The following is a 23,601-nucleotide window of genomic DNA, read 5'->3' as shown; positions in this document are numbered from 1 at the left end:
TATAAATTTGTGCAGAACCTAAGAGCTGTAAATCAGTTTGTTATCCCCAGATTTCCTGTGGTTCCTAATCCAGCAACAATATTGTCCTCTATCCCTGCAGGTGCTAAATGTTTCTCTGTCATAGATTTATGTTCAGCCTTCTTCTCCATTCCCATTGATAAGGATTCACAGTTTTTGTTTGCTTTTTCCTATAAAGGGGAGCAGCTGACCTGGACCAGACTTCCTCAAGGGTATACTGAAAGTCCCACCCTTTTCTCACAACTGTTAAAAAGGGACCTTAATTCAATTTCTCTGCCAAAAGAGTCTACCCTTGTTCAGTATGTTAATAATTTATTGATAGCCTCACCTAATCATGAAGCATGTAAAACGGATACTGTACATTTGCTGTGTAAATTAGCAAAGAGAGGTCACAAAGCCTCCAAGGCAAAGCTCCAGTTCTGTAAAGCAGAGGTTGAATATTTGGGTCACCTCATATCCCAAGAAGGGCGAAAGCTTACTGATAAACGCATAACCTCTGTTCTTTCTCTCCCTCGCCCAGTAACTAAAAAACAGGTTCGGTCTCTCTTAGGTGCTGCTAGCTATTGCAGACAATGGATTCCTAATTTCTCTGGTCTTGTAAAACCCCTTGTATCCCTGACATGTAACAAGGTGAAATGGTCCCTTCCAGGTCCTGCTGACTACCAACACGGCTGTGAAGGTAGCCGAGCGAGATTCTTGGATACACGCAAGCCACGTGCGCCGCACCGTTGACCCTCAAAAGTTGTGTGAATTTGCCTCTCCCAACATATCGCCTCCTACTGAACCTGTCAGCCCAGAGCCAGAAAAGAACAACTTTCTACCGCTTTCTAAAAAAGAAATCAAATCACTTCTCCTGAACAAGGGATATACATCATCGGAAATCAAAGACCTGGACCTCATTCACTACGCTCTCACTACAGGCCAGATCCCTTCTGGTCCTACTAGTCACGTTAACATTCCACAACAATCTGCACCCAACCTTGCCATTGACCCTACCGGCATTTTGTCAGAGGACGGTGGGTTTTCTACTTATAACCTCCGTCCGCGCAAGTGCTAAAAGGATTACAATCCCTGCACAATGGCTAAACTCTTGTTCCTCCTTTGTATAGGCCTTATTTGGCTCCAAGGGGGGAATGGTATTGGTACTAACACCTTTCTGCAGCTGGCAGAAGGTATGGCACGAGCCGCAAACAAAACTAACTGTTGGGTGTGTGCCTGGGCACCACAAAGTGCGCATAGTGGATACCCAATAGGTGCCCTTCCGTTAAACGAAACTGGACTAGTAAGTGATGCATTACTGGAACAAAATGACCAAACTGTGTGGTTCAACCAGATTGGGTGCATCCAATTATCATTCAGTGGTACAAGCCCCCTATGTAGGAATCTTACAGGTACCACCTTTGTCGGAAAATCAAGCTGCACACACATTATAACAAAGGTGAATGGGACACATGTATGGCATAATGGTTCCACTATGTCTACCGCAAACCTTTGGTGCACCCTATTCAAACCAGAAATAACAACCATATGGGGAGGGACCACTAGTACCAGCAAAACAGACTGGCTCTTAACTATCTACTAGCAGCTCAAGGAGGGGTATGTGGATTAATAGGCCCAGAGTGTTGTTAAAGTTTCTAATGTGAGTTCAAACCTAACCACAAGAATAAAGGAAATCCAAACATTGTCTGTCCAGACAAAAACATTTAAAAAGCAGTTGCAAGACTAAAATCCTTTAAATTGGTTGAAAATAAAGTTAAGCGAACTCATAAAGAAAGTGGTGGGAGGAATATTAATGTTCCTTGTCTTAATATGCTCTATATACATAATGATACAGCTAGCCTTATGCTGTATTAAAAGGTGCTTACAAAAGATAGAAAATGTAGCAGAAAGCAAAGTACAACAGATGCTTCTGCTAAATGTACAAAACCCTCCCAAGAAAAACTACAAAGACACTTGCACGTTTAAGGATAAATGGGAAAAAATGCTTCAGATTAATTGTGATCCACAAGTGGATCAAAGGGGGGAATGAAGGATAAACTTAACTTTTGTCAATATGACCCCTGCTGTTAAAGTCTGGTCTTTGTAAAGAGGTACGTGCTTGAGCACAGGTATACAAAAGGAGGGGACAGGTGAAACTGGTTTGAACCTGTTGTAAGGCCTGCAAAATGACAGTGAGGGGACAAATGATGATTGGAGGGAATTTGGTGCAAAGGGGCATGACCTGTATATGCATGCAATTGTAAGTGGTCAGTAAAAGGGGGGTAATTACCATGTAAGAAAGTACAAAAGACCTTGCCTTTTGTTTGGGCATTGGCAGAAACTTTGCAGAAACTTTTTTTTCTCCTGAGTATCCTGGAGGTTTTTGCCCTGGAATGCATTCCTGAATAAAGCTGGTTGCTTAAGAAGGGTGTCTGGAATTGATTTGGTAGGGGTTTTGGGCCCCCATCCGAACCCTCGGATTAAATTCTCCGTCACTTTGCATTTTTCATCTGAGAGAATGATCAGTTTAAAGTCACCACTTCTCATTTAGAGCTTCCTAGACTCCGTAGAAAACCCATAGAACCTGAATATTATTGCTACAGAGTTAGGCAAGAACAGCCCTGGTCAGCAGTCCCAATCAGACAATGCAGAATGGCGCTTGTTGAATGTTTGTACCAAAAGTGGGGATGGAGCAGAGCTTGAAGGCTAATTAAGCCATTAGGCAGAGGAAGAACACGAGGGAAAGCAAATAGCAAGGGGAGGAGAGAGATTGCTTTTCCTTGCTTGTTGCAGGAGCTGGGGCTCCCTAGATCTGTTAGAACAAAATTATATTTATAGGGCACTACCAAATTCATAGTCCATTTTGGTCAATTTCATGGTCATAGGGTTTTAAAAATAAATTTTCATTACTTCAGCTGTTGACTGTTAATATGCGTCTCAAATGGTGCAGTGTGTCCATTGCCTAGGAGAGAGAGACTTTGCACAGCCAATACTATAAAAAGCTAACAGAAGTAGAAAATCTAGGAATCGCCAGTTAAAACTCATGATGCTGGAGAAATCTCTTCATCCTGCCTTTGACCCTGACCACAGGACTCATCCTCACCAGCACTTGCCCATGTTGACATCAGACAAGGGATCCTCTTTAAATACAGCTGTAAAGAATCCAGTCCCACTGAAAGCTACAAAAAACTGATCTTGCTCCTTGCCTCAGCGTGTGTTGCCTCAGAGAAGGTACTCTCCGACCATCAAATCTGCCCCAGTACCATGGGGACAGTCAGCATCAGGACCGTTCTAGGAGCAGTAGGTTTCCTCATGATCTAGTTCTAAAGCAGGCACAGACAAAGCTAAACCTGGACACTGTGCAATGTATTGGTGCCACCTGCTGCACCAATATATTGCGGCAAATCTACAGCACTGGCAGCAATCACAATGGCTTCTAACCAGAGCCCGGCTCCTCTGCCGGCACCAAGCTTACTCATGCTGCAGCAGTTAGCTAGGCAGCCCTCTTCACAACATCTATTCTGGGTGCACTCTCCTTGGTATGGCTGGTACCTCAACCAGACCAAGAGCCACCAGAGTGTGACACCACCCCATTTACATCTCCTGTTCATTTTCTGACAGCCATAATAGCATCTCCTGAAAGACCCCCCCCCCCCAACTTTTCCTTTTTTGTTTGTTTTTTGTTTGTTCTTTTGCAAGGACTATTTCCAGATACTACGCAAATTGAAGTTAACACATCTCTTTGTTTAAGACAGTCTTGCTTGGTGAGTTTTACCTGCTTGGGGCTACTGAATTTGAACATGGGTCTTTATTGGGGGATTTCATAATCTTAAATACAAGAAGTCAAGATCTTTTACAATATACATGGTTTCTTAAAGCATAAAAGCAATTATAAGTGTCAAATAGAGCAAAAGGAATATTAATGCAATGTGCTCTAAAGATCCACTCTGCATCAACATTCGCTTATTTGTGCACTAATCATAACCTTGTCTTGTATCTGACTGACTATTAGATAGCATAACAGGAATTAAGCTACGCAACTTCAGCCACGTCAATTGCGTAGCTTAAGTTGAAAGAGCTTATTTGAGCTTTTGCTGCTGTTTACGCAGCAGGAAGAACACTCTTCCTTTGACTTCTCTTACTCCTTGTAAAATGAGGGTTACAGGAGTCGGAGGAAGTCCTCCAGCTCACCATTATTTCAAAATAAAGGCTTGTAGTGTAGATGCATTCTTTATTTCAGTATAACGTGAGTTATTCCGAAATAACGCTGCTGTGTAAACATAACCCTCCTGTGCCATTAAAGAGTTTGGTTTCCCTTCTGGGGTACATTAAGGTCCAGGCCACTTCCCCAATGACTAATGGGGAGAACTGGGAGGTTGGAGACATAAGCTCACCAACTACTCCAGGTCACAGCCCAGGAACCCTGTAAATGGCAGATGTCCACCATGTGTCTTTTAACTTAACTAAATCACTTTTATGCCTCTCCAGGCTATTTCCCCATAACCTCAGCACAGTCTTCACCCTTACCGCAGGGCCGGGTTCTGGGTTGGTCCTAGCAGCCAGCTCAAAGATCCTTCCCACTCTTCCCAATCTCTGCAAGCACTGCTCTGGCAGAGGGCATGCAACTCCCCCAGGCTGGCACACCATCCACACTCCTCCAGCTCCAGCAAGGTACTGAGTAACTGTCACTGCAGCTCCTTTTATATAAGCCCTGACTAGTTGCTCCTCTGGCCTCCCTCATTGTCTGCTTTCCCACAACTACTCTAGGCTACTTAAAGGGCTTCTCTTCTGCTCCTGTCTGGAATGGGGTACGGTACAACTGCAGGGCCTTCTGGAGGACCTCAAAAGGGTCTAGTATAACCATCACAGTTATCAACTAAAATAATGGTACTGTTTGTTAAACAAAAACTACATGTATGGTATTTTCTTCTGGTCACATGAGCCTGAGGCTAGAAGCAGAGACAGAAAAAGATGTGCTCCATTTAGCCAGGATCAAAACTTGTGTATTATTTGACTCATTCTTCCTGCTAAATAAGGTCTGGCATGAATCTCCATAAGACTTTCTTTAGCCTAAAATAAGGGAAAGGACAGAAATTCCTGTGAGTAAGAGAATCTATGGAAGTAATTCAAATGACAGAGCTGAGAATATAAAAACATTGGTCAAATTCAATTGGGATGCAAATAATGCTGTAGATTACACATTCATTTATACTAATTTATATTGGATTATTCTAATTTAAAGTGCAGAAGGATGAGATTACGGCATGAAAAGCAACTATCAGAAAGGTGCAAAATAAAGTAGGCTGTGTTAAATTCAGCTGATTCTATTCATTGGGGTTCATGCATGGAGGCTCCTCTGAATTACCGGAGAGAGGTGAAGCTACACAACTAGACTTGCACAGTCTCCAACACAAAAGCTTGGTAGTGTTCTTTCATTACTTGGATTCTAAGTGGTTGTGGTAAGGGATGTGATTACAGCTGAGCCACAAAAATAAGAGATTGTTTATGCAATTACAGTGACCCCAAGCACTCCCTGTACCCCTTATGAATGAGTCATATATTGGTTAGTTACTATTCTAGCTCAAAAACTGGAACAGAAGTGTTAGAAGGCTTGCCTTAAAGCCTCATGGCCTAGCTACAGGCTGGGCAGGTGCATTCAATCCAAGTTTAGTGCTCCAAATAAAATACATGAAAGAGGAAGGTTTGACATTAGGCCAAATCCTGCTCATCTCATTCATGCAGTTAGTTAATAAGACTATTTGTGCAAGGTGTGCAAAATACAGAGATTAAAAAAAATTACACTTTTAAAATATTCAATAGTTTACTGTTTTGATCCATGTACAGTAATTCACACACAATTTAGCCAATTATCCTGTCCTGTTTGATTTTCTACAAAAGTAAGACTGCTGAACCTGGAAATCTTTGGTATTGATCTGGACTGCAAGGCTTCCAGATCCTCCACTGGAAATTCGAAGCCTAAATATATTTGATGATTGGAGCCCAAGAGCACGTTTTTTTAACCAAAATAGCACTGAGTTTCTGGCCAAAGCTGAACAATTGCTGCTTGGCCTTCAAAATGACAAAAAGAAAAAAATAAGAGAGGCGTGCAACACATTGTTTTGTTAGGTTATTAAGAATGTCTGTTTTTAGCCAGATTTTTTTTCAGGGGAAGCACATTTACCACAATGATGCTCTCCTGTACTTTGAAAAAATTGGGAGAACTGTAAATATACTGTATATACACTGCAGGTTTTTTGAATTTCTACATTGGTTCATTTCAATAGTTGAAATATTCCCACTCACTCAGTATGACCCACTGTAGCCACAAACATTTAGGCTATGTCTACAGTGCATGCCTCTTGTGCAAACGCCTATGCAAATGAAGCACGGATTAGGATATTGCTGTGCTTCATTTCCATAATTATTTAGGGGCCATTTTTGCGCAAGAGCTGCTGTCCTCATTTTTTCAGAAAGAACGGCTCTTGTGCAATAGGGGGGTTTTGCGCAAAAAGGAGCTGTGTAGAGGACTCCTTTTTGCACAAAAGCCTCTTGCGCAAAAATGCCCCCTAAATAATTATGCAAATGAAGCATGGCAATATGCTAATCTGTGCTTCATTTGCATAGGCTTTTGCAGAAGAGGGATGCAGTGTAGATGTAGCCTTAGTCAGAAACTCAAATTATCACGTTCTGAAAGCACTAAATAATGAGAACTCATGGCAATCTCTGGAACCAATCATGAGGTGGGCAGGAATGTTTCTCAATGTAGTTCTGCCAGTGCATCTCACTTTTTAAAGTTCCAGTTAGAGAACAGAAATAAGATCATTTGACTTATGTAACCAACCACACATCACAACTAATGAAGGCTAATAATTTATACTGTGCAAACAAATTTCACCCATTCTTTCTTGTGAATGAGTTTAACAACTAGTAAGTAAGAGATGGTTATAGAAATCAGGATTGGTCTGTGAGCGATTTATAGACAAAAAGGGAGTAAAATCCCATCTATTGTTATTCAGTGATTAGTTCAACCGTTTTAAAAAAAAATTCATCTACAGTAAACTTCCGATAATCTGTCACTTTTAGGACCCAGGGGGTGCTGGATTATCAGATATGCCAGAGTACTGGAAGGGGGGCTATGAGGAGTCTTGGGGGGGGAGGGGTACTGCGCAGCGTAGGAGAGGGCGGTGCTGCAGGACCAACCCGACAGCACCGCAGCTGCTCTGCCCCCAGCTTCCCCACGTAAGCCGCTGGTCAATTTCAGCAGCGGCTGACTTGGGGAAGCCGGGGGCAGAGCAGCTCCAATTAGCAAGAGCACTTCCGGGTTCCAGTTAGTGCCGGACTATCAGGAGTGCTGGACCACTGAATGCCGGACAGTTGAAGTTTTACTGTACATTGAATCACTGAAAAAGATTACATTGTGAAGAGCTCTTTGGATATATGTTCATATATGTCAAGCCGAGACTTAAACACCTCTAGGGATGGAGACTCCACTACTTCCCTAGGTAACCCAGTCCGTATTTAAGCAAGCAACGCTCAGTGTTTCTCTGATACTCTGTTTGTTTTTTATTTCTGCATCCTAACCAGACACTAAATCCCTCATTTTTCAAAGTGATCCCTAGTTTGTATTAGTTGTAGACATACAGGCCAACATTTAGAGAAGTGACTGGTGACCTTGGACTGCCTCCTTTTTGGATATCTAACTTGAGAGACATAACTAGGGACAGAGCTATCCTGAGGTGGGTGGGGTCCTGGGGCACCCTTTCCCAGTGCCTCAGGTGCAAGGCTCAGGGTAACTCCCCCTCTGCTGCAGGACCCACCCTGTCCCACTCCTCCCTCAGGTACCCCCTCCCAGCAACACTGCCTGGGACATATTGGGGGCTTGGTGCAGCGACAGCATGGTCGTCTCCTCCCCATTCTCATATTCACCTGCAGGAGGCAGGAGCCAGAGAAGCTGAGAAGTCGCGTGCAGTGGGCTGGGAAAGGGCGGCATGGGAGCAGGGTGCTGGGCTGCTCTGGCTCCTGCTGCCTGTGTGAGAGGTGACCCCTGCTGCCTCCATGCCAGGCTCTCATGTCCCTCCCGTCCATAGGACAGTTGGGGCAGCCACCATGGGGCCCCCAAAGATGAGGGGCCTAGAGTGGCCACCCCCATTCAGCCTATGCACAAGATGGGTCTGACCAGGGACTAGTTTTCAGTACTGGGTGAGCACCCTTCCTCTGAAAATCATGCCCTGTTTTACGTGTCTCAGGTTGGGCACACAAAATCACTAGTCCTCTGAAAAAATCATATACACCAGCAGGTCTTTGAGTGAAGTTTGCATAATATCTGTGGTAAATAGTAATATACCTTTTGATGTTCTTAAAGGTTAAGTAAGAGGAACTTAAAACTGTGGAAGCAGCCATTTTATCTTCCATTGAACCATAATGATGATCATGTCAAAGTTTGGCATGAATGCCTATGCAGGCATAAGTATTGTATTTCCAACCAAATAACAATGCAAGCCTTTTTTATAGGTGGTGCTTTCTAGTTTAATCAGAAGCTCTTCAGTTTTAGCTTCTATAGTACCTTCAAGTAGTGTTTGCTCTGAAAGTAAAGAAGCAGTAAAATAGAAATAAAGATTTCTGTACAGCTTTCAGTGCTTTTCCCTTTTAATTACAACATCATTTATTTTATTTAAGCTATAGTATATACTTTTTCATTTCATTCTATTACAGAGGGGCCCTGAGAAATCAAAATATGTAGTATAGCTTATGAGTTGAAGACTCTCAGACTTTGACATAAGTATATATTAAAATTAATTGACAGAGCTTGCTTTTTTTTACTGGCAAAATTATTTTAGTGTTAAATCCAAAGCTGCTTAATCAGAACCCCTACCTGCTCCCCCTCCACCCACACACAGTAATTCAGCTATACCTATGGTATTTAAATTCACAAGAGATACTCATGAATGACAATTTTTCATTTGCTGCTGTAAGAGCTGTAACGAGTAACAATTTCAGGCATCATTAATTTCTATTTAAAACTGCAGCACATTTTATTTTCCAAATAGATTGAGGCCTCTATTATTAGATGCTGAGTTTCATAACATTTGATATTGTAATGACATTTGCCATATACAGTACAGTGCTATATTAAAACTATAAAGTTGGAGAGGAAAGGTATATTCCTTTTTATGCATAACAAAGTTATCGCTGTGATGATCTAGATAAGATATGCTATATATGAATCATTCTACTCTCTAGTTAATATGAATGTCATATTGTGAAAAGCTCTAAAAGGTAAACAGGTGGTGTTCGTATTGGCACATCGTCCTGGATTCTTCTCAAGTATTCATTCCTGCACATACTCCAGAAACATTCAGCTTCACCAATCCAAAATGTAATTTCTAGAAAGAAATAAAAAATGAATTTGATTGTTATATAGCTTTGAGGAATGCAATTGTTGCAGTTTAGTCATCTCTTTACACAAAAATTTTAATATATTTTCTGGAATTTGGACTAATAGAAACTGTCCTAGGGCACATCTATACTACAGAGAAGATCAACCATCCAGAGGTCAATCTTCCGACATTCGATTTAGCGAGTCTAATGTAGACCCGTAAGTCAAATGATGAGGGTAGCCCCACCAGCATTTGGTACTCCTTGTTCTGTGAAGAAGAAGTCGGTGGGATCTTGTGTTCCTGTCAGCCTTCTGCAGTGTAGACACTGTGGCGGTTTGGCTTAAGGTAAGACGAATCCAGATAAGCATTATGTGCAGCCAGATGGCGTACCTTAAACCAATCTTTGCCCTAGACTCACAAGCAAAAATAAGGAAGTTAATTTTGATACCAGAGACAATGGTTCAGATGTTGCTGTGTTGGATTATGTATCAGCTAATTAATGATGTAGCTACAGTTGTTTAACTATAAACACGCCATTTACAGCAAAACCTTATTTTTTAATATCTGATACATCAATCTATACAGAGAGGTAGCTATTATAGAGAGGGGTTGGGGGACAGAATAGGCCCCGCTGCTCTTCCTGCATGTCAGAAGAGGCAACTAAAAGCAGACTTCCTAGAGGCGGATGAGTCCCGTCAGGTTAGAAATTGGCCCAAGACACACCAGATGTTGAACAAGTCAACCATGTCCATACCAGATTGGTCACACCCTGGGTTGCATCCCCATTCTTCTCCCACCAGAAGTATACTGGTGTGTGACAACTATATTACAAAGGGGATCCTGACAAAGAGAATCCGTGGAGGAGAAAACATCACCCTAGCCACATGGTATGTAAGGACACTGAGACAAATAGGGAAGCTAAAAGAACTAATATATGAAATGGAACAATACATCTGGCACCTCATCAGAATCTTTGAAGTCAGATGGATGAACTTTGTTGAGACACTAACAGAAGAAGGCCATGTACTCTATTACAGTGGAGAGGAAAAACATGTCAACGGAGTAGGATTTTGATATCAAGAATTCAGTATTAGGATGCCACCCAATATCCAGCAATCTTATTTCCATCTATTTAAAGGCAGAACCAGACTGGTAGAAGTTTACACCTCTACAATAGACTATGGCGATGAGCAGCTTCTGAAATATCATTGATAAGGTACAAAAGAAAGATATCTCGATTGTACATGGAGACTGGAATGCTAAAGTGGGCACTGACACCCAGGCAAATTGGTGAGATTATTGTGCCCTTTTTGTCATACAATTACCAGTGGGAGAGGACTGAGACTGGAGTTTGCCAGCTATAAAAATCTGATTCTTGCCAAGATATAAGAAGCACAAAAAGCATCCAATCAATGTGGCGTGCACCTGATGGTCTAACACCACAGCTACGTCAACTACATAATGGCGCAAAACTGATTTTGTTCTTGGATCACCAAAGCTAAAACAAGAAGCTTCCTTAGTGTTAATATTGGAAGTGATCATGAGCTTGTGATGCTAAACTTTTGGCTGCAGCTAAGACAAATCATCAGGATCAAAATTGATTTAGGAAGACTCAGAGATCAAAGCACTGCAGAGTCATGCCAAGCAAAGATCAGTGGAGAATTTGCCCCACGGCTTGCTCTAGAGGAAGACACAGAAATAATGACCAGCAATTTTAATGCTGTGCCCCAGCAACCAATGCAGTTATGGGAGTGATTGTGGTGCTTATAGAGAGAGCTAGAGCTATGACACAAAGCAATATTTTTTCCTTTGGAGGTTTCAGACTAGGGTTCCATATTGTCACATGTACTCCCAAGTAAATTATGTAACATCACCGAGCTTCCATTTCCCATCAGTTCAAAGGGTGATAATAATGTTTCCCACTCTGTTGTAAAGCGCTTTAAGATTTATGGATGAAAAATGCTACCAAAAGACTAGAAATTATCTCTCTGTCTGTGGAGACACATGGTAAACAGTATCTAGGAAATGTTTCACATGGCAGCAAGACAACTTAATTACTGTAGTACTCCTATAAATCAAGTTTTGCATCTCTTTACATGGTTGTATTTGGGAGACCACTTGAAGGGTTCAATACCTCTGGTCTCTGAGTTCAATATGCAGCATAATTAATTTTTTTTATTTTTTTCAACTTAAAAGATGAATATGGATTTGTGAGTACAGCTTCCAGCATAAATAAATGTGACTTACTTGTTCATCCATAAATACAGGTTTCCTGACATTCTCTTTCTTCCTCGAACCTATTTCTGGTGCCATTACAACCACCATACCAGAATCGGGCACAAGAATTGGCATCCTTATCATAATACCACTTCATCTGATAATCTCGACAGTCTCCTGAGTTCATAGGCTCCAAGCATCTAGGATCTGAACACACATCAAGTTAAGTTAGCTGGGAGTTTTCTTCCTTATCGTGACATATTGACCGTTTTAAAAGGACATTCTTCAGAAAATAGAAACACCTCCCGCTCTACAAACTTTGGGGTCTCATACAGTCCTCAGTCAAACTGCATTGATGTCAATGGGCAGTATGTGATTGGATTGAAAGGTTCCAATTTTCAAATTTGGGTGCTTAAATCTCTATTTTGGAACCTAAATCAGTGTTGATGTGTTAGAATTATTTGGCTCTTCTTCTAGAGCCAAAATTCTCACCTTTTTCTTTGAGTACCCACTCCCCTTCACCCCCGCAACATTCTATAAAAATTCCATGGCCTTCTAGTGCCACAACAACTGTTTTTTCTGCATATAAAACACAGGGTCAGTGTTGGGGTAGCTAGCAGGGCAGTAGCCTGAGGCTCCATGCCACAGGGGGCCCTGTGAAGCCAAGTTGATCAAGCTTCAGATCAAGGTTGCAAGCCTCGGGGTCCAGGCTTCAACCCCATGCTGTGGTGCTTTGGCTTTCTGCCTTGGGTCTCACCGATTCAATGCTGGCCCTGTGTGGTGTCCCTCCACCTCGATACCTCCCATGCCTGTCTTCCCCCGCCTCCCTGGGCCTCAGACTTCAGGATTAGAATCTTTGTTCTAGACAACGTCATTGCTAAGCAACAGTAACCAATACCATAGAAATATTTAGTTGTTTGTGGATATTTAACTTCCAGTTTATACATGCTTTTTTGTTGTTGTTGTTCCAGGACATAATTTAGTGAATTTAGGGTCTAGCAAATAATAAGTGTTGTTTATACTGCTTAGACTAAAATATAGTGGAGGTAAGTCTAGTGAGCAGAGTACCTCCTGTAACATTGTGAATGCCAGTCATCCTTGACATCTGCTATATCTCCAGGACCTAAGTTTGCCTGAGCAGACCTTGCCAATTGTTTGCAGTTGTGTAATGAGCTCCTAATTTTTTTTCTCTGTCTAGCTAAATGATTTGAACTTGAGCCTCCAAGCATGAGCATAATCCACTGCACCTCCTTATATTCTCTGCATTTTGGTACAATAAAAAATTAAGATAGCTTGCATTCAAAGTATTGTGAAAAGTAGTGAGCATTTAGGAGGAAAAATGAAGTCCTCAAAACCCTAACAAACACCCACCGTAAAACAAAAACCAACTGTCACAAGACAAGAACAAAGTCTTTGGTCTTTCCAAATTCTAGCGGCAGCATTTGCTTCTTACCTTTTTTAGTTGCTATTACATGAGGCTGCAGAACTGGTACTGGCCATTCTATAGGTGTGATTTTTTTGAATGGCCGAGGTTCATCTGGACTAGCTCTAGTTTCCACATCCTCAGGTCTGCCATAAAGAGAAGAAGTCCCTGGTTGTCTGTGACTACCAGGAATGCTCCCTTGAATAGGAGTGGTGGCAATGTAATCTGGTGTGGAAGTCAACAGCACTGTGTCTCTATCAATCCCTTGAGGGCTCAGCTGCAAAAGAATTCAAAGTTTTACATTAATGGTAAAATTCTACTTAGCTCACAAACCAAAAGAAAAATTGAAATGATATAGGGGGATGGCAGCTAATTCCTGGAATCTGTTCTTGTCTCTGACATTGACGCAATAGGCAATGATGATTTTTACTAAATATGTTTTAGAACTTCTCTGGTACTGATTGACCGAGAAGGCAGTATAGTCCTTTCTACTTAATTCAGTCACTGGCTATGTTAAACTTAATTCCTGTTAAGCTGCAGGAACCATTTTGTTGGCAATGCAAATAAAACCAAGAGAATGAGGGGCCAAAGGGTAAAATGAATTTGAGAAATGCTTAATAATTTCTAGTACATAGTTCCAAGAGATTATGTGATGTATTAGATCAGTATTTCTTAAACTGTGTGCCACGGCAACAGAGTTCAAAATGGCCACCCTTAAAGGCACAAGTGACTCTTTTTTTTTTTTTTGCTCAATAACTCTCCCCCCTCCTTTTTTTGGGTGGGGGGGGGGGGTGTACAAAAAATCCTTGATGTTTCCCATTAAAAAATGTATTGTTTGGTGTTTCTTGGTCTTAAGAAGTTTAAGAAACACTGTATTAGATCCTGCATCTAGGCATTCAGATAGCTAGCACCCTATTTGCTGCATTATTGGCATGGTTTATGTATGCCTTCTACCTCTTCATAGACCCTTTTAGGAACTAGGAAAGTAGTCCATAAGAGCCTGCTAGAGCAGAAGGCCATAAACATTTAAATTGAGCAGACCATCTCTTGTGGACTCTTCTCCCATTCAGAGATGCATGAGCGCATGTCATTTTCCTGCTGCTGAGAGTCAGGATTTTGAATGTTTAACTGGAACATATTAAGAAGTAAACACAGTTACTCAAATATCAGAATTATATATCTACAAATGATAGTGATTTACTATTTACACTATGTAGCAGTAGAAATATGGACAATTTTGTGGGCAAAATAACCCTGCTTCCTAAAATTTATGAAGCTCAGCTGATCACTAACCTATCCCCAACTTTTAAAAATGACTCCAAGGTTTGTAAACAATGGAATTATCGATCACAGAAAGGAGAGCTTTCCCTGAATTATCTGAATTCCAAATCTATAAATAGACCATCACTTTTGATTTTTGAAACTATTTTTGCACACACTCAGTGAAAAATAAATATTACAGACATCAGCATTTCAAACAGTCATTTAAAGCATGTAATGTGATAGATTAACAGGAACAAATATTGCATATGGCAAACTGATGTGTAACTTATAACTGAACATTATGTTCTGCATCATCTTGTTTACAAGCAACTAGAATCTAGGGACAGTCCAGGAAAAATCCCCCACTATAACTCAGGAACTGTGGGTGATGTTTTAGCGTTCATAGCCCAAAGAAACTACTTCAGGCTGCAAATTTACATATGTGTTTCAGCTCAAACCCTCTAAATGGCCATAGTTATTTTGATGGGAGTTATGAGCTTTAATGGTTTAGCTACTGCTATGATCCTTCAAATTCATAGTGAGGAGCACATGGCCATTGGGAGGTCAAAATAATTAATAATGAATCACATGTAGTACATGATCTCATATAGATTCCATTTACTAATGAGCTCAATACACTGCTTCCAACTATTTTGCCTATAGATACATAAGGCCAAATTCTGACTTAAGTATCACCCAAGCAACACTAGGTATAACTAAGGACATCATTTGCCCAAGGATAAAGTAAAAACAGCATATACACGGTATTCTGTTATTCATCTAATTTAGGGCTGTCAAGTGATTTAAAAAAATAATTTAATTTCATGATTAAAAAAATTAATCACGATTAATCATGCAATTAATCGCATGCACTGCCCCTTTGAAATGCTGCAGTGGTGTTTTAAAGGGGCAGCATTGCAGGAACCCAGGATCAGCTGGAGTCCCCAGCTGACCCCGGGCTCCATGCAGTGCTGCTCCATTGAAGCACCACCCTGCACCTCAAAGTGGCAGTGCATTAGGAGCCAGGGATGGGCCGCGGAGCAGCACTTCAAAGGGGCAGTGCTGCATTAACACCTGCGATTAAGGCATTAAAATTAACATGTTAATCCTTCCCTGCGATAATCGCGGGTGTTAACGCATGTGAATTGACAGCCCTAATCTAAATAAAGCAAAACAAAAAAGTAGTCATGTGTAATACTTTAAAGACTAACAAAATAGTTTATTAGGTGATGAGCTTTCGTGGGGCAGACCCATTGAAAGCTCATAACCTAATAAACTATTTTGTTAGTCTTTAAAGTGCTACATGACGGCTTTTTTGTTTTAACAAGATCAGACTAACATGGCTACCTGTCTGACTAAATAAAGCAGTCAATTTTGAAATCTGGGTGGAACCATTTAATTGCTAATGCTAAAAATCTATCAGCAATTGAAAGAATTTCTATTAGCTAATCCATTCACTCCTACAGTTTGAGTCAGTGATATTTAATTAGACTTATTACATGAGTCACAAGTTCAACCCAGTTTTGGTTTTAATGCTGGCTTTGCTCATATCCACCCAGTTTTACTACAGAGAATCTCATATTAAATATCTTCCATAATTTGTCTCTATCAGACTTGCTGGACAAGGCAATCTTTTTGGGTTTTCGAGTTTGGCTATTTGCATGCAGGGAACAGAATGGACCATTAGCTCTGATATACTGCAAAGGTGTTGCTGCATTTTAATAACCAACACCATACATAAGACCTGAGAGGTAAAAACTTTCTTGTTGGACAGGAGCAATCTTAAAACTTGAGAACAAAGCTACAAAGAAAGGAATATGAACAAGAAGTGTATAATTAGCATGGCAGACAGATCAGACTTTTCCAGGGCTTAATGAGGGTTTGCTACATGTGATGAGAAAATTCCATGTACAAATGGCCCGGGCCGAGGCAGAAGGACAAGTGAGGCATTATAGGATATAGTTAGTTTTCCCATTTCAACATCACACTGAGCCAAATTCATCCCTCTGTCTTCTTGGCCCATTGGCCAGCCCCAGCCAAAACAATTGCACAACCCGGACCAGGACTCCCCGTGGACTGGAAGGGAGCCCCTGTTCATTACCAGCCCTCAAACTCCACCCCTTCCCACCATCACCCTATCCTTCCTCCTCCCCCCCCCCCCATGGCACCATGTCCCTTAAGGACACAGCTTTGGGTATCACCAAGAGGGCGGGCCTGATGCCACATGGCAGCAGTAGTTGTGTTCCCCATGGCTCCTGCTGCCCCCTCTCCATGGCAGCAGGAGCCATGGGGAAGTGGAGCATAGCAGAGCGAGTGCATTCACTGAGTGTGCTCTGCTTCCCACACAGCTCGTGCCACTGCAGGGAGTGCAGGGGAAGTGACCGCTGTATGGTACCAGTCCCCTCTCCCCAATAATCCTTGATATTGCATCCTCTGGGTCTGGGGTACCATGGGGTCAGAAGGTGGGGCAATGGCAGGAAAGAACAGGGCTTGGGGACTGGTAACAGACAGAGCCCTCTTAACCCTCCAGGAGTCCCGTGATGGATTGCGCAATCACTGAGGCAAGGCTGGCCTGTGGGCTGAGAGTTTGACACCTCTGAAGTAAACTGAAAAACGACAACTCAAGTCGGGAAGGTGTGCAGCTGTGCTCCTTTGCCTGCTTTTGATATGATATGTGATGCAAACTGGTATTGTCTTTGGACAAAAACATTGGGAACTTCAGGAATTTTGGATTGAGTCAGGAATTGATGGCTTAGCAACACCCAGAGAGTATAATGGAATTCACACACAGATGCAGTGACATAGCACTAAACAAATTAATCCCATCACATATATACTGACACGACAGTACAATTAAATGACATTTCCACCACCTATACTGGAAACCTACCGACCATTACACTTACCAACATGCTTCTAGCTTCCACCCAAGACACATTTCCCAATCAATTGTTTAAAGCCAGGCCCTAAGATACAACCGTATTTGCTTCAGTCCTACAGAAAGAGACAAACACCTACAGGATCCTACCTGGGGAAGTGAAAAAACAGATTGACAGAGCCAGACGAGTCCCCAGACATCAGCTTCTTCACAATAGGCCCAACAAACAAAAAAACAGAACAACACCAGTCATCACCTACATTCCCCAACTTAAACCCCACCAGCACATCTTTAACAATCTACAACTTATCCTGGTAAACGACCCCTCACTCTCAGAGGCCTTGGGGGACAGGCCAGTCCTTGCCTACAGACAGGCCCCTAACCTTTAACTCTTTACAGCACCACGCAGCATACCTCAGTCATACTCACCCATGAACCCACCCCTGCAATAAACAACATTGTGAACTCTGTCCACACATCTACACAAGCAACATCAGCACAGGACCTAATCACTTAAGCCACCACATCAGAGGCTCATACAACTGCCCATCCACTAATGTGGTTTATGCCATTAAGTGCCAGCAATGCCCCTCTGCCATGTATATTGGTCAAACTGGACAGTCTTTATGACAAAGGATTAATAGGCACAAATCAAATATTCAAAATGGTAACACATAGAAACCTATCAGGGAACACTTTAATTTGCCCAGATACTCATTAATGGAGCTAAAACTGACTATACTCTTACAAAGAATTTCTGAAACCATCTGGAGACAGAAACTGCAGAACTTGCTTTCATATGCAAATTTGACACATTTAACCAAGGTTTGAACATAAGAATGGCTGTACTGGGTCGGACCAAAGGTCCATCTAGCCCAGTAGCCTGTCTGCCGATAGTGGCCAGCGCCAGGTGCCCCGGAGGGGGTGGACCGAAGACAGTGATCAAGTGATTTGTCTCCTGCCATCCTTCTCCAGCCTCTGACAAACAGAGTCCAAGGACACCATTTCTATCCCCTGGCTAATAGCATTTTATGGACCTAACTTCCATGAAATTATCTAACTTCTCTTTAAACTCTGTTATAGTCCTAGCCTTCACAGCCTCCTCTGGCAAGGAGTTCTACAGGTTGACTACACGCTGTGTGAAGAAGAAGAAATTGTTACTCACCTTGTGCAGTAACATCTGTTCTTCGAGATGTGTGTCCCCGTGGGTGCTCCACTACAGGTGTCGGGCTCGTCCCGGCGCCGCAATCCGGAAAGTTTTCACCAGCAGTAGCCCCCTCCAGAGGACTTTGCGTGCGCAGAGTGCCCCGCAGCGTTCGCGCCTTTTCTGCGTCGCTTGGTCCGATGCGCCAGTTCCTCCTAGCTGGAGCACCTGAAAAAGAGAAAGACAAGAGCTCCGAAGCAAGGAGGAGGGTGGGTCGTGGAGCACCCACGGGGACACACATCTCGAAGAACAGATGTTACTGCACAAGGTGAGTAACAATTTCTTCTTCTTCGAGTGATGTCCCCGTGGGTGCTCCACTACAGGTGAGTATGAAGCAGTCACCCTGACAATTGATCGTGCTTCGGAATTATTGGCGCACAGATGAAAGGACTGCCTGAGCGACTGCCACATCCGCAGCTCTGAGATGGTCAAGGGCATAGTGTTGAGCAAACGTGGATGACGACGACCAAGTCGCTGCACGGCATATGTCACGTAAGGGGACGTTCTTCAGGAATGCGGTGGAGGCAGCCATGCTCCTGGTTGAGTGTGCTGTTGGTGGACAGGATAGAGCCCTGCCCCTAAGGGTGTAACAGCGAGAGATACAGTTAACGATATGGGACGATATGCGTTGTGATGATAGCTGATGACCTTTAGAACGGGTCGCCACTGATAATAGCAATCGCGGGGACTTCCTGAAGGGACGTGTTCTGTCCAAGTAGAATGCCAGCGCCCTTCTGACGTCTAACGTATGCAGGCGCGCTTCGTCAGGTGTAGCGTGGTTTAGGGTAAAAGGTAGGAAAAACCATAGGCTCGTTGATGTGGAATTATGAATTAACTTTTGGCATGAAGGCGGGGTGACATCTCAGGGAGACACTGTGTTGAGTGAAGAGTGTGTAGGGAGGATCGGTGGAGAGTGCCGCGAGCTCAGAAACTCGACGGGCTGAAGTGATTGCAAGGAGAAAGGCAACTTTGATAGTGAGAGTTTGCAAATCACAAGTTGCGAGGGGTTCAAATGGTGGGCGAGTAAGAGTATCCAGTACAAAGGTAAGGTCCCAAGGTTCTGCGATAGGACTGTGCGATGGGTAGAGATTAGAAATACCCTTAAAGAATCTCTTCGTGAGTGGGTGTGAGAAGACGGAAAAACCCTCTATCGGAGTGTGAAAGGCCGAAATCGCTGCCAGATGCACTCTTAGGGAAGCAACCACCAAGCCTTGTGACTGTAAGTGAAGCATATAGTCTAGGATGCATCGGATATGTGCCTCGGGATGATCAATGGTCTGCGATTGGCACCAAGCATAGAAGCGACGCCACTTATAGAGGTAGAATTTCTGAGTGCTCTGGCGTCTGCTTTGTACCAGTACATCTCTGACTGCTTGGGAGCAGGTCAGCTCTAGGCCTTGGAGCCAGTTAGGAGCCAAGCTGTCAGGTGCAAATGATCGATGTTTGGATGGAGGAGATTGCTGCGTTGTTGCGAGAGCAAGTTGCTCAGCTGTGGAAGTCGTTGAGGTCGGGATATTGACATCTGCATGAGCTGCGTCAGCCAGGTTTGGCAAGGCCAAAAGGGAGCCACCAGGATTACTGTCGCTGCATCGGATAGTATTTTCCCTATCAGCCAGAGTATCAGGGGAATTGGGGGAAAGGCGTATAGGAGATGATATGTCCCCCAATTGAGCAGGAAGGCATCTCCCTTCGATTGCTTGCCTATGCCCGCTCTCAAGCAGTAATAGTGACACTTCTTGTTGTTGCGAGTGGCAAAGAGGTCGATTTCTGGATAGCCCCACCGTTGAAAAAGGTCGCGGGCTACGTAATCGAGCAGTTCCCATTCGTGTTGGGATTGGAAGGATCTGCTGAGTGCATCCGCAATGGTATTGATCCTGCCGGGGAGGTAGGAAGCTGTGAGCGTGACGTTGTGGCGAATCGCCCAATTCCAAAGGCGTAGTGATTCCGCACACAAAGTTCTGGATCTGGCTCCGCCTTGTCGATTTATATAGTAAACGGTGCATATGTTGTCCACAAAGTGGTGGCAAGCGTTGAAAACCGCTCTGAGCTCCAGGAAATTTATATGGATTAGGGATTCCTGGTGGGACCATAAGCCTTGAACCCGATGTTGCAGTATGTGTGCTCCCCAGCCGACATGGGACGCGTCCGTGGTAAGCTGGATTGACGGGGGTTGAGCATGAAAGGGGACACCGGCAGGAGTATTGGCAGGATGGAGCCACCACGCAAGCGAGTCCTTGACATGGGTCGGAACATGCGTGAGTGTGTGGACATTGGTAATACCGGGTTTGTATGTTGCGAGAAGCCAATGTTGCAGGCACCGCATATGAAGGCGAGCGTGCACTATGACGTACGTGGTAGAAGCCACGTGGCCTAACAGCTTCAGGCAGGTAAGGCACGATACTGCCAGAGCAGTAAGAAAGACGTTCGCTAGATCTCGGATGACGTCGGCTCTGTCCATGGGTAGGTACGCCATAGTGGTTATAGAGTTCAGTCTGGCTCCGATGAATTTGATGGTTTGCGTGGGAACCAGAGAGGATTTTGGGAGATTGATGATTAGTCCAGGAGTCTCGAAAATACCTCTTGTAACTGTAACTGCGGTCTCAGTCTCTTGTATGGAAGGGCCCGTGAGGAGGCAGTCGTCGAGATAGGGAAAGATGGTAATGCCTGCCCGACGAAGGTACGGAGCTACGACTGCCAGGGTCTTTGAGAACACTCTTGGGGCTGCAGAGAGGCCGAAGGGGAGCACTGCGTATTGGTAATGATCGCTGCCTACAGTAAAGCGTAGAAACCTCCTGTGAGCTGGATGGACGGCAATATGGAAATATGTGTCCTGGAGGTCGAGGGATGCGAACCAATCCCCTTTGTGTAGTGCTGGGATGATGGAGCCCAAAGTAACCATTTTGAATTTTTGTTTTCGCAGGTGGCGGTTGAGGCTGCGAAGATCCAGGATCGGTCTCCATCCGCCAGACTTCTTCTCGGTGAGGAAGTACCGGGAATAGAAACCTCTGCCCCGGAACTGGGAAGGAACTTCCTCTACCACTCCGATGGTAAGTAGGTGCATGACCTCCTGACGCAACAGAAGATTGTGAGAGGGGTCCCTGAAAAGGGATGGGGATGCGGGGTTGGAGGGAGGTAGAGTGGAGAAGGGAATGGCGAGTCCAGAGGTTACGATCTCCCTGACCCAACGGTCTGTGGTGATGGCGAACCAGCGATGGCAATAAGGGTTTAGGCGGCGGTGGAAAAGCTTGGTTACTCGTGACAAAGGCTCCAATAGGGGGATGGTGCACAGACCCTCGACAAGGGTGTCAAACTGGTTGTTGATGACTCTGCTGTTTATTAGGTTGCTGGTGGCGACGTTGGGGGCGCTGCCTTTGTTTCTGTTGGTCGTAGGACATGAAGCGTTGGGTGGAAAAAGAGGAAGAAGGCCTTTGTTTGTTATATGGCCATGCCCTCGTGCGCCAGAAAGGTGGAGTGTACATCCCGAGGGTTCTTAGAGTAGTTCGGGAGTCTTTTCCAGAATGGAACACCTGGTCAGTGTTCTGGGCAAACAAGGAAGCCCGATCAAATGGAAGGTCCTCCACCTTGGGTTGTAGATCTTTTGGTACCGAAGCAAGGTGGAGCCACGAGGCACGTCGCATGACGACCGATGTCGCCGTAGTGCGGGAGGCCGAGTTGGCAATATCCAGCGATATCTGGAGTGCATTACGGGCTGTTGTGTAACCTTCCTGCACGATAGATTTCAGTGTGTCCCACTTGGAATCTGGTAACTGTTGAATTAGGGGTACCGGCTTCAAGTAATTATAGAAGTCGTGATTGGTGAGTTGGGCGGAATAATTGGCCATCCTCAATGTGGCTGTGGCCGAGGAGTATACCTTCCTCCTGAGCAAATCCAGGTGCTTGGATTCCTTGTCCGCGGCAGAGTTCCTTGATTGTGCGGACTTCGCCCTTTGCCGAGATGCGTCGATGACGATGGAATTTGGAGTGGGGTGCGTAAAAAGAAATTCTGCGTCTTTGGATTCAATAAAGTACTTCCGGTCCGTGCGTTTGTTGGTAGGAGGCACAGATGCCGGGGTCTGACAGATGTCGTTAGCTATCTCAAGGATTGCGGCATCAAAGGGGAGAGCGAGTTTCGGCTTATTAGAGTGTTGTAGATTTCTGAGAAGGGCATGTTGCTTCTGAGGTGCCTCGGAGGTACACAGATTTTGCGAATATGCTACCTGCTTAAAAAGTTCATGGAACTGTTTATAATCATCCACGAGCGCAGGTTCATCGTTAAAAACCGCATCATCTGGGGAAGAGGAAGAAACATCTGTTGGGGAAGGTGCGGGTTGCTGCTCTGCGACGGGTGACTGATTGATGTCGCCGTGCATGACCGAAGTTGTTAACTCATCCCCGGTGGGTTTTGGGGGACGTTGGGCCAGCGGGATAGAGTCTTGGGTCATTGGCCGTGGCGAGTATAATTGACGTCACTCTGGAGATAAGGTTGGTGAGTGCCTTGTGAAGGAGCGTGAACGATCACGATGGGGCGAGGTGTACCCACGGTAATGAGAATCGCGATGTGAATATTGCGGAGAGTAAGAAGCGGCGCTCCTCTGACGATAGTAACGGGAGCGAGGAGGAGATCCCGGGGATCGTGAGCGATGCGAATGTCGACATGGAGATCTCGAGTAGTATGCGCGGTGGTAACTTGGCGGTGTAATAGAGTGCCTTGGGGATCATAGAATCATAGGACTGGAAGGGACCTCGTGAGGTCATCGAGTCCAGCCCCCCGCCCTCAAGGCAGGACCAAGCTCTGTCTAGACCATCCCTGACAGATGTCTATCTAACCTGTTCTTAAATATCTCCAGAGAGGGAGATTCCACCACCTCCCTTGGCAATTTATTCCAATATTTGACCACCCTGACAGTTAGGAATTTTTTCCTAATGTCCAATCTAAACCTCCCCTGCTGCACTTTAAGCCCATTACTCCTTGTCCTGTCCTCAGAAACCAAGAGGAACAAATTTTCTCCTTCCTCCTTGTGACACACTTTTAGATATTTGAAAACCGCTATCATGTACCCCCTTAATCTTCTTTTTTCCAAACTAAACAAGCCCAGTTTATGAAGCCTGGCTTCATAGGTCATGTTCTCTAAACCTTTAATCATTCTTGTCACTCTTCTCTGTACCCTTTCCAATTTCTCCACATCTTTCTTGAAATGTGGCGCCCAGAACTGGACACAGTACTCCAGCTGAGGCCTAACTA

The 23,601-nt window shown here is 44.0% G+C and overlaps 2 protein-coding genes across 3 annotated transcripts in view; one reads left to right on the top strand and one right to left on the bottom strand.

Annotated features, from left to right (window-relative positions):
* Window positions 1–23,601, top strand: part of C1GALT1 (core 1 synthase, glycoprotein-N-acetylgalactosamine 3-beta-galactosyltransferase 1) — a 52,990-nt gene that overhangs the window by 23,571 nt on the left and 5,818 nt on the right. For both annotated transcript variants that reach the window (XM_089776700.1, XM_089776699.1), the window contains exon 4: window positions 21,280–21,406. In XM_089776700.1, the coding sequence (XP_089632826.1) occupies window positions 21,280–21,406 (127 nt within the window). The remainder of the gene's footprint in view (window positions 1–21,279; window positions 21,407–23,601) is intronic.
* The window catches only part of COL28A1 (collagen type XXVIII alpha 1 chain), a 131,037-nt gene continuing 116,061 nt past the window's right edge, over window positions 8,626–23,601 (bottom strand). Inside the window, exons 34-36 of the mRNA XM_006114506.5 lie at window positions 13,045–13,291; window positions 11,622–11,798; window positions 8,626–9,380 (exon numbers count right to left, since the gene is read on the bottom strand). Coding sequence (XP_006114568.3) covers window positions 11,626–11,798; window positions 13,045–13,291 — 420 coding nt within the window. The 3' untranslated portion in view covers window positions 8,626–9,380; window positions 11,622–11,625. The remainder of the gene's footprint in view (window positions 9,381–11,621; window positions 11,799–13,044; window positions 13,292–23,601) is intronic.

Source organism: Pelodiscus sinensis, chromosome 2, assembly GCF_052426305.1.
Source record: "Pelodiscus sinensis isolate ZL-2025 chromosome 2, ASM5242630v1, whole genome shotgun sequence".
In the NCBI taxonomy this organism is placed as follows: Eukaryota; Metazoa; Chordata; order Testudines; family Trionychidae; genus Pelodiscus; species Pelodiscus sinensis.
The sequence above is the reverse complement of the archived record's forward strand: the minus strand, read 5'-3'. Positions and strand labels throughout refer to the sequence as shown.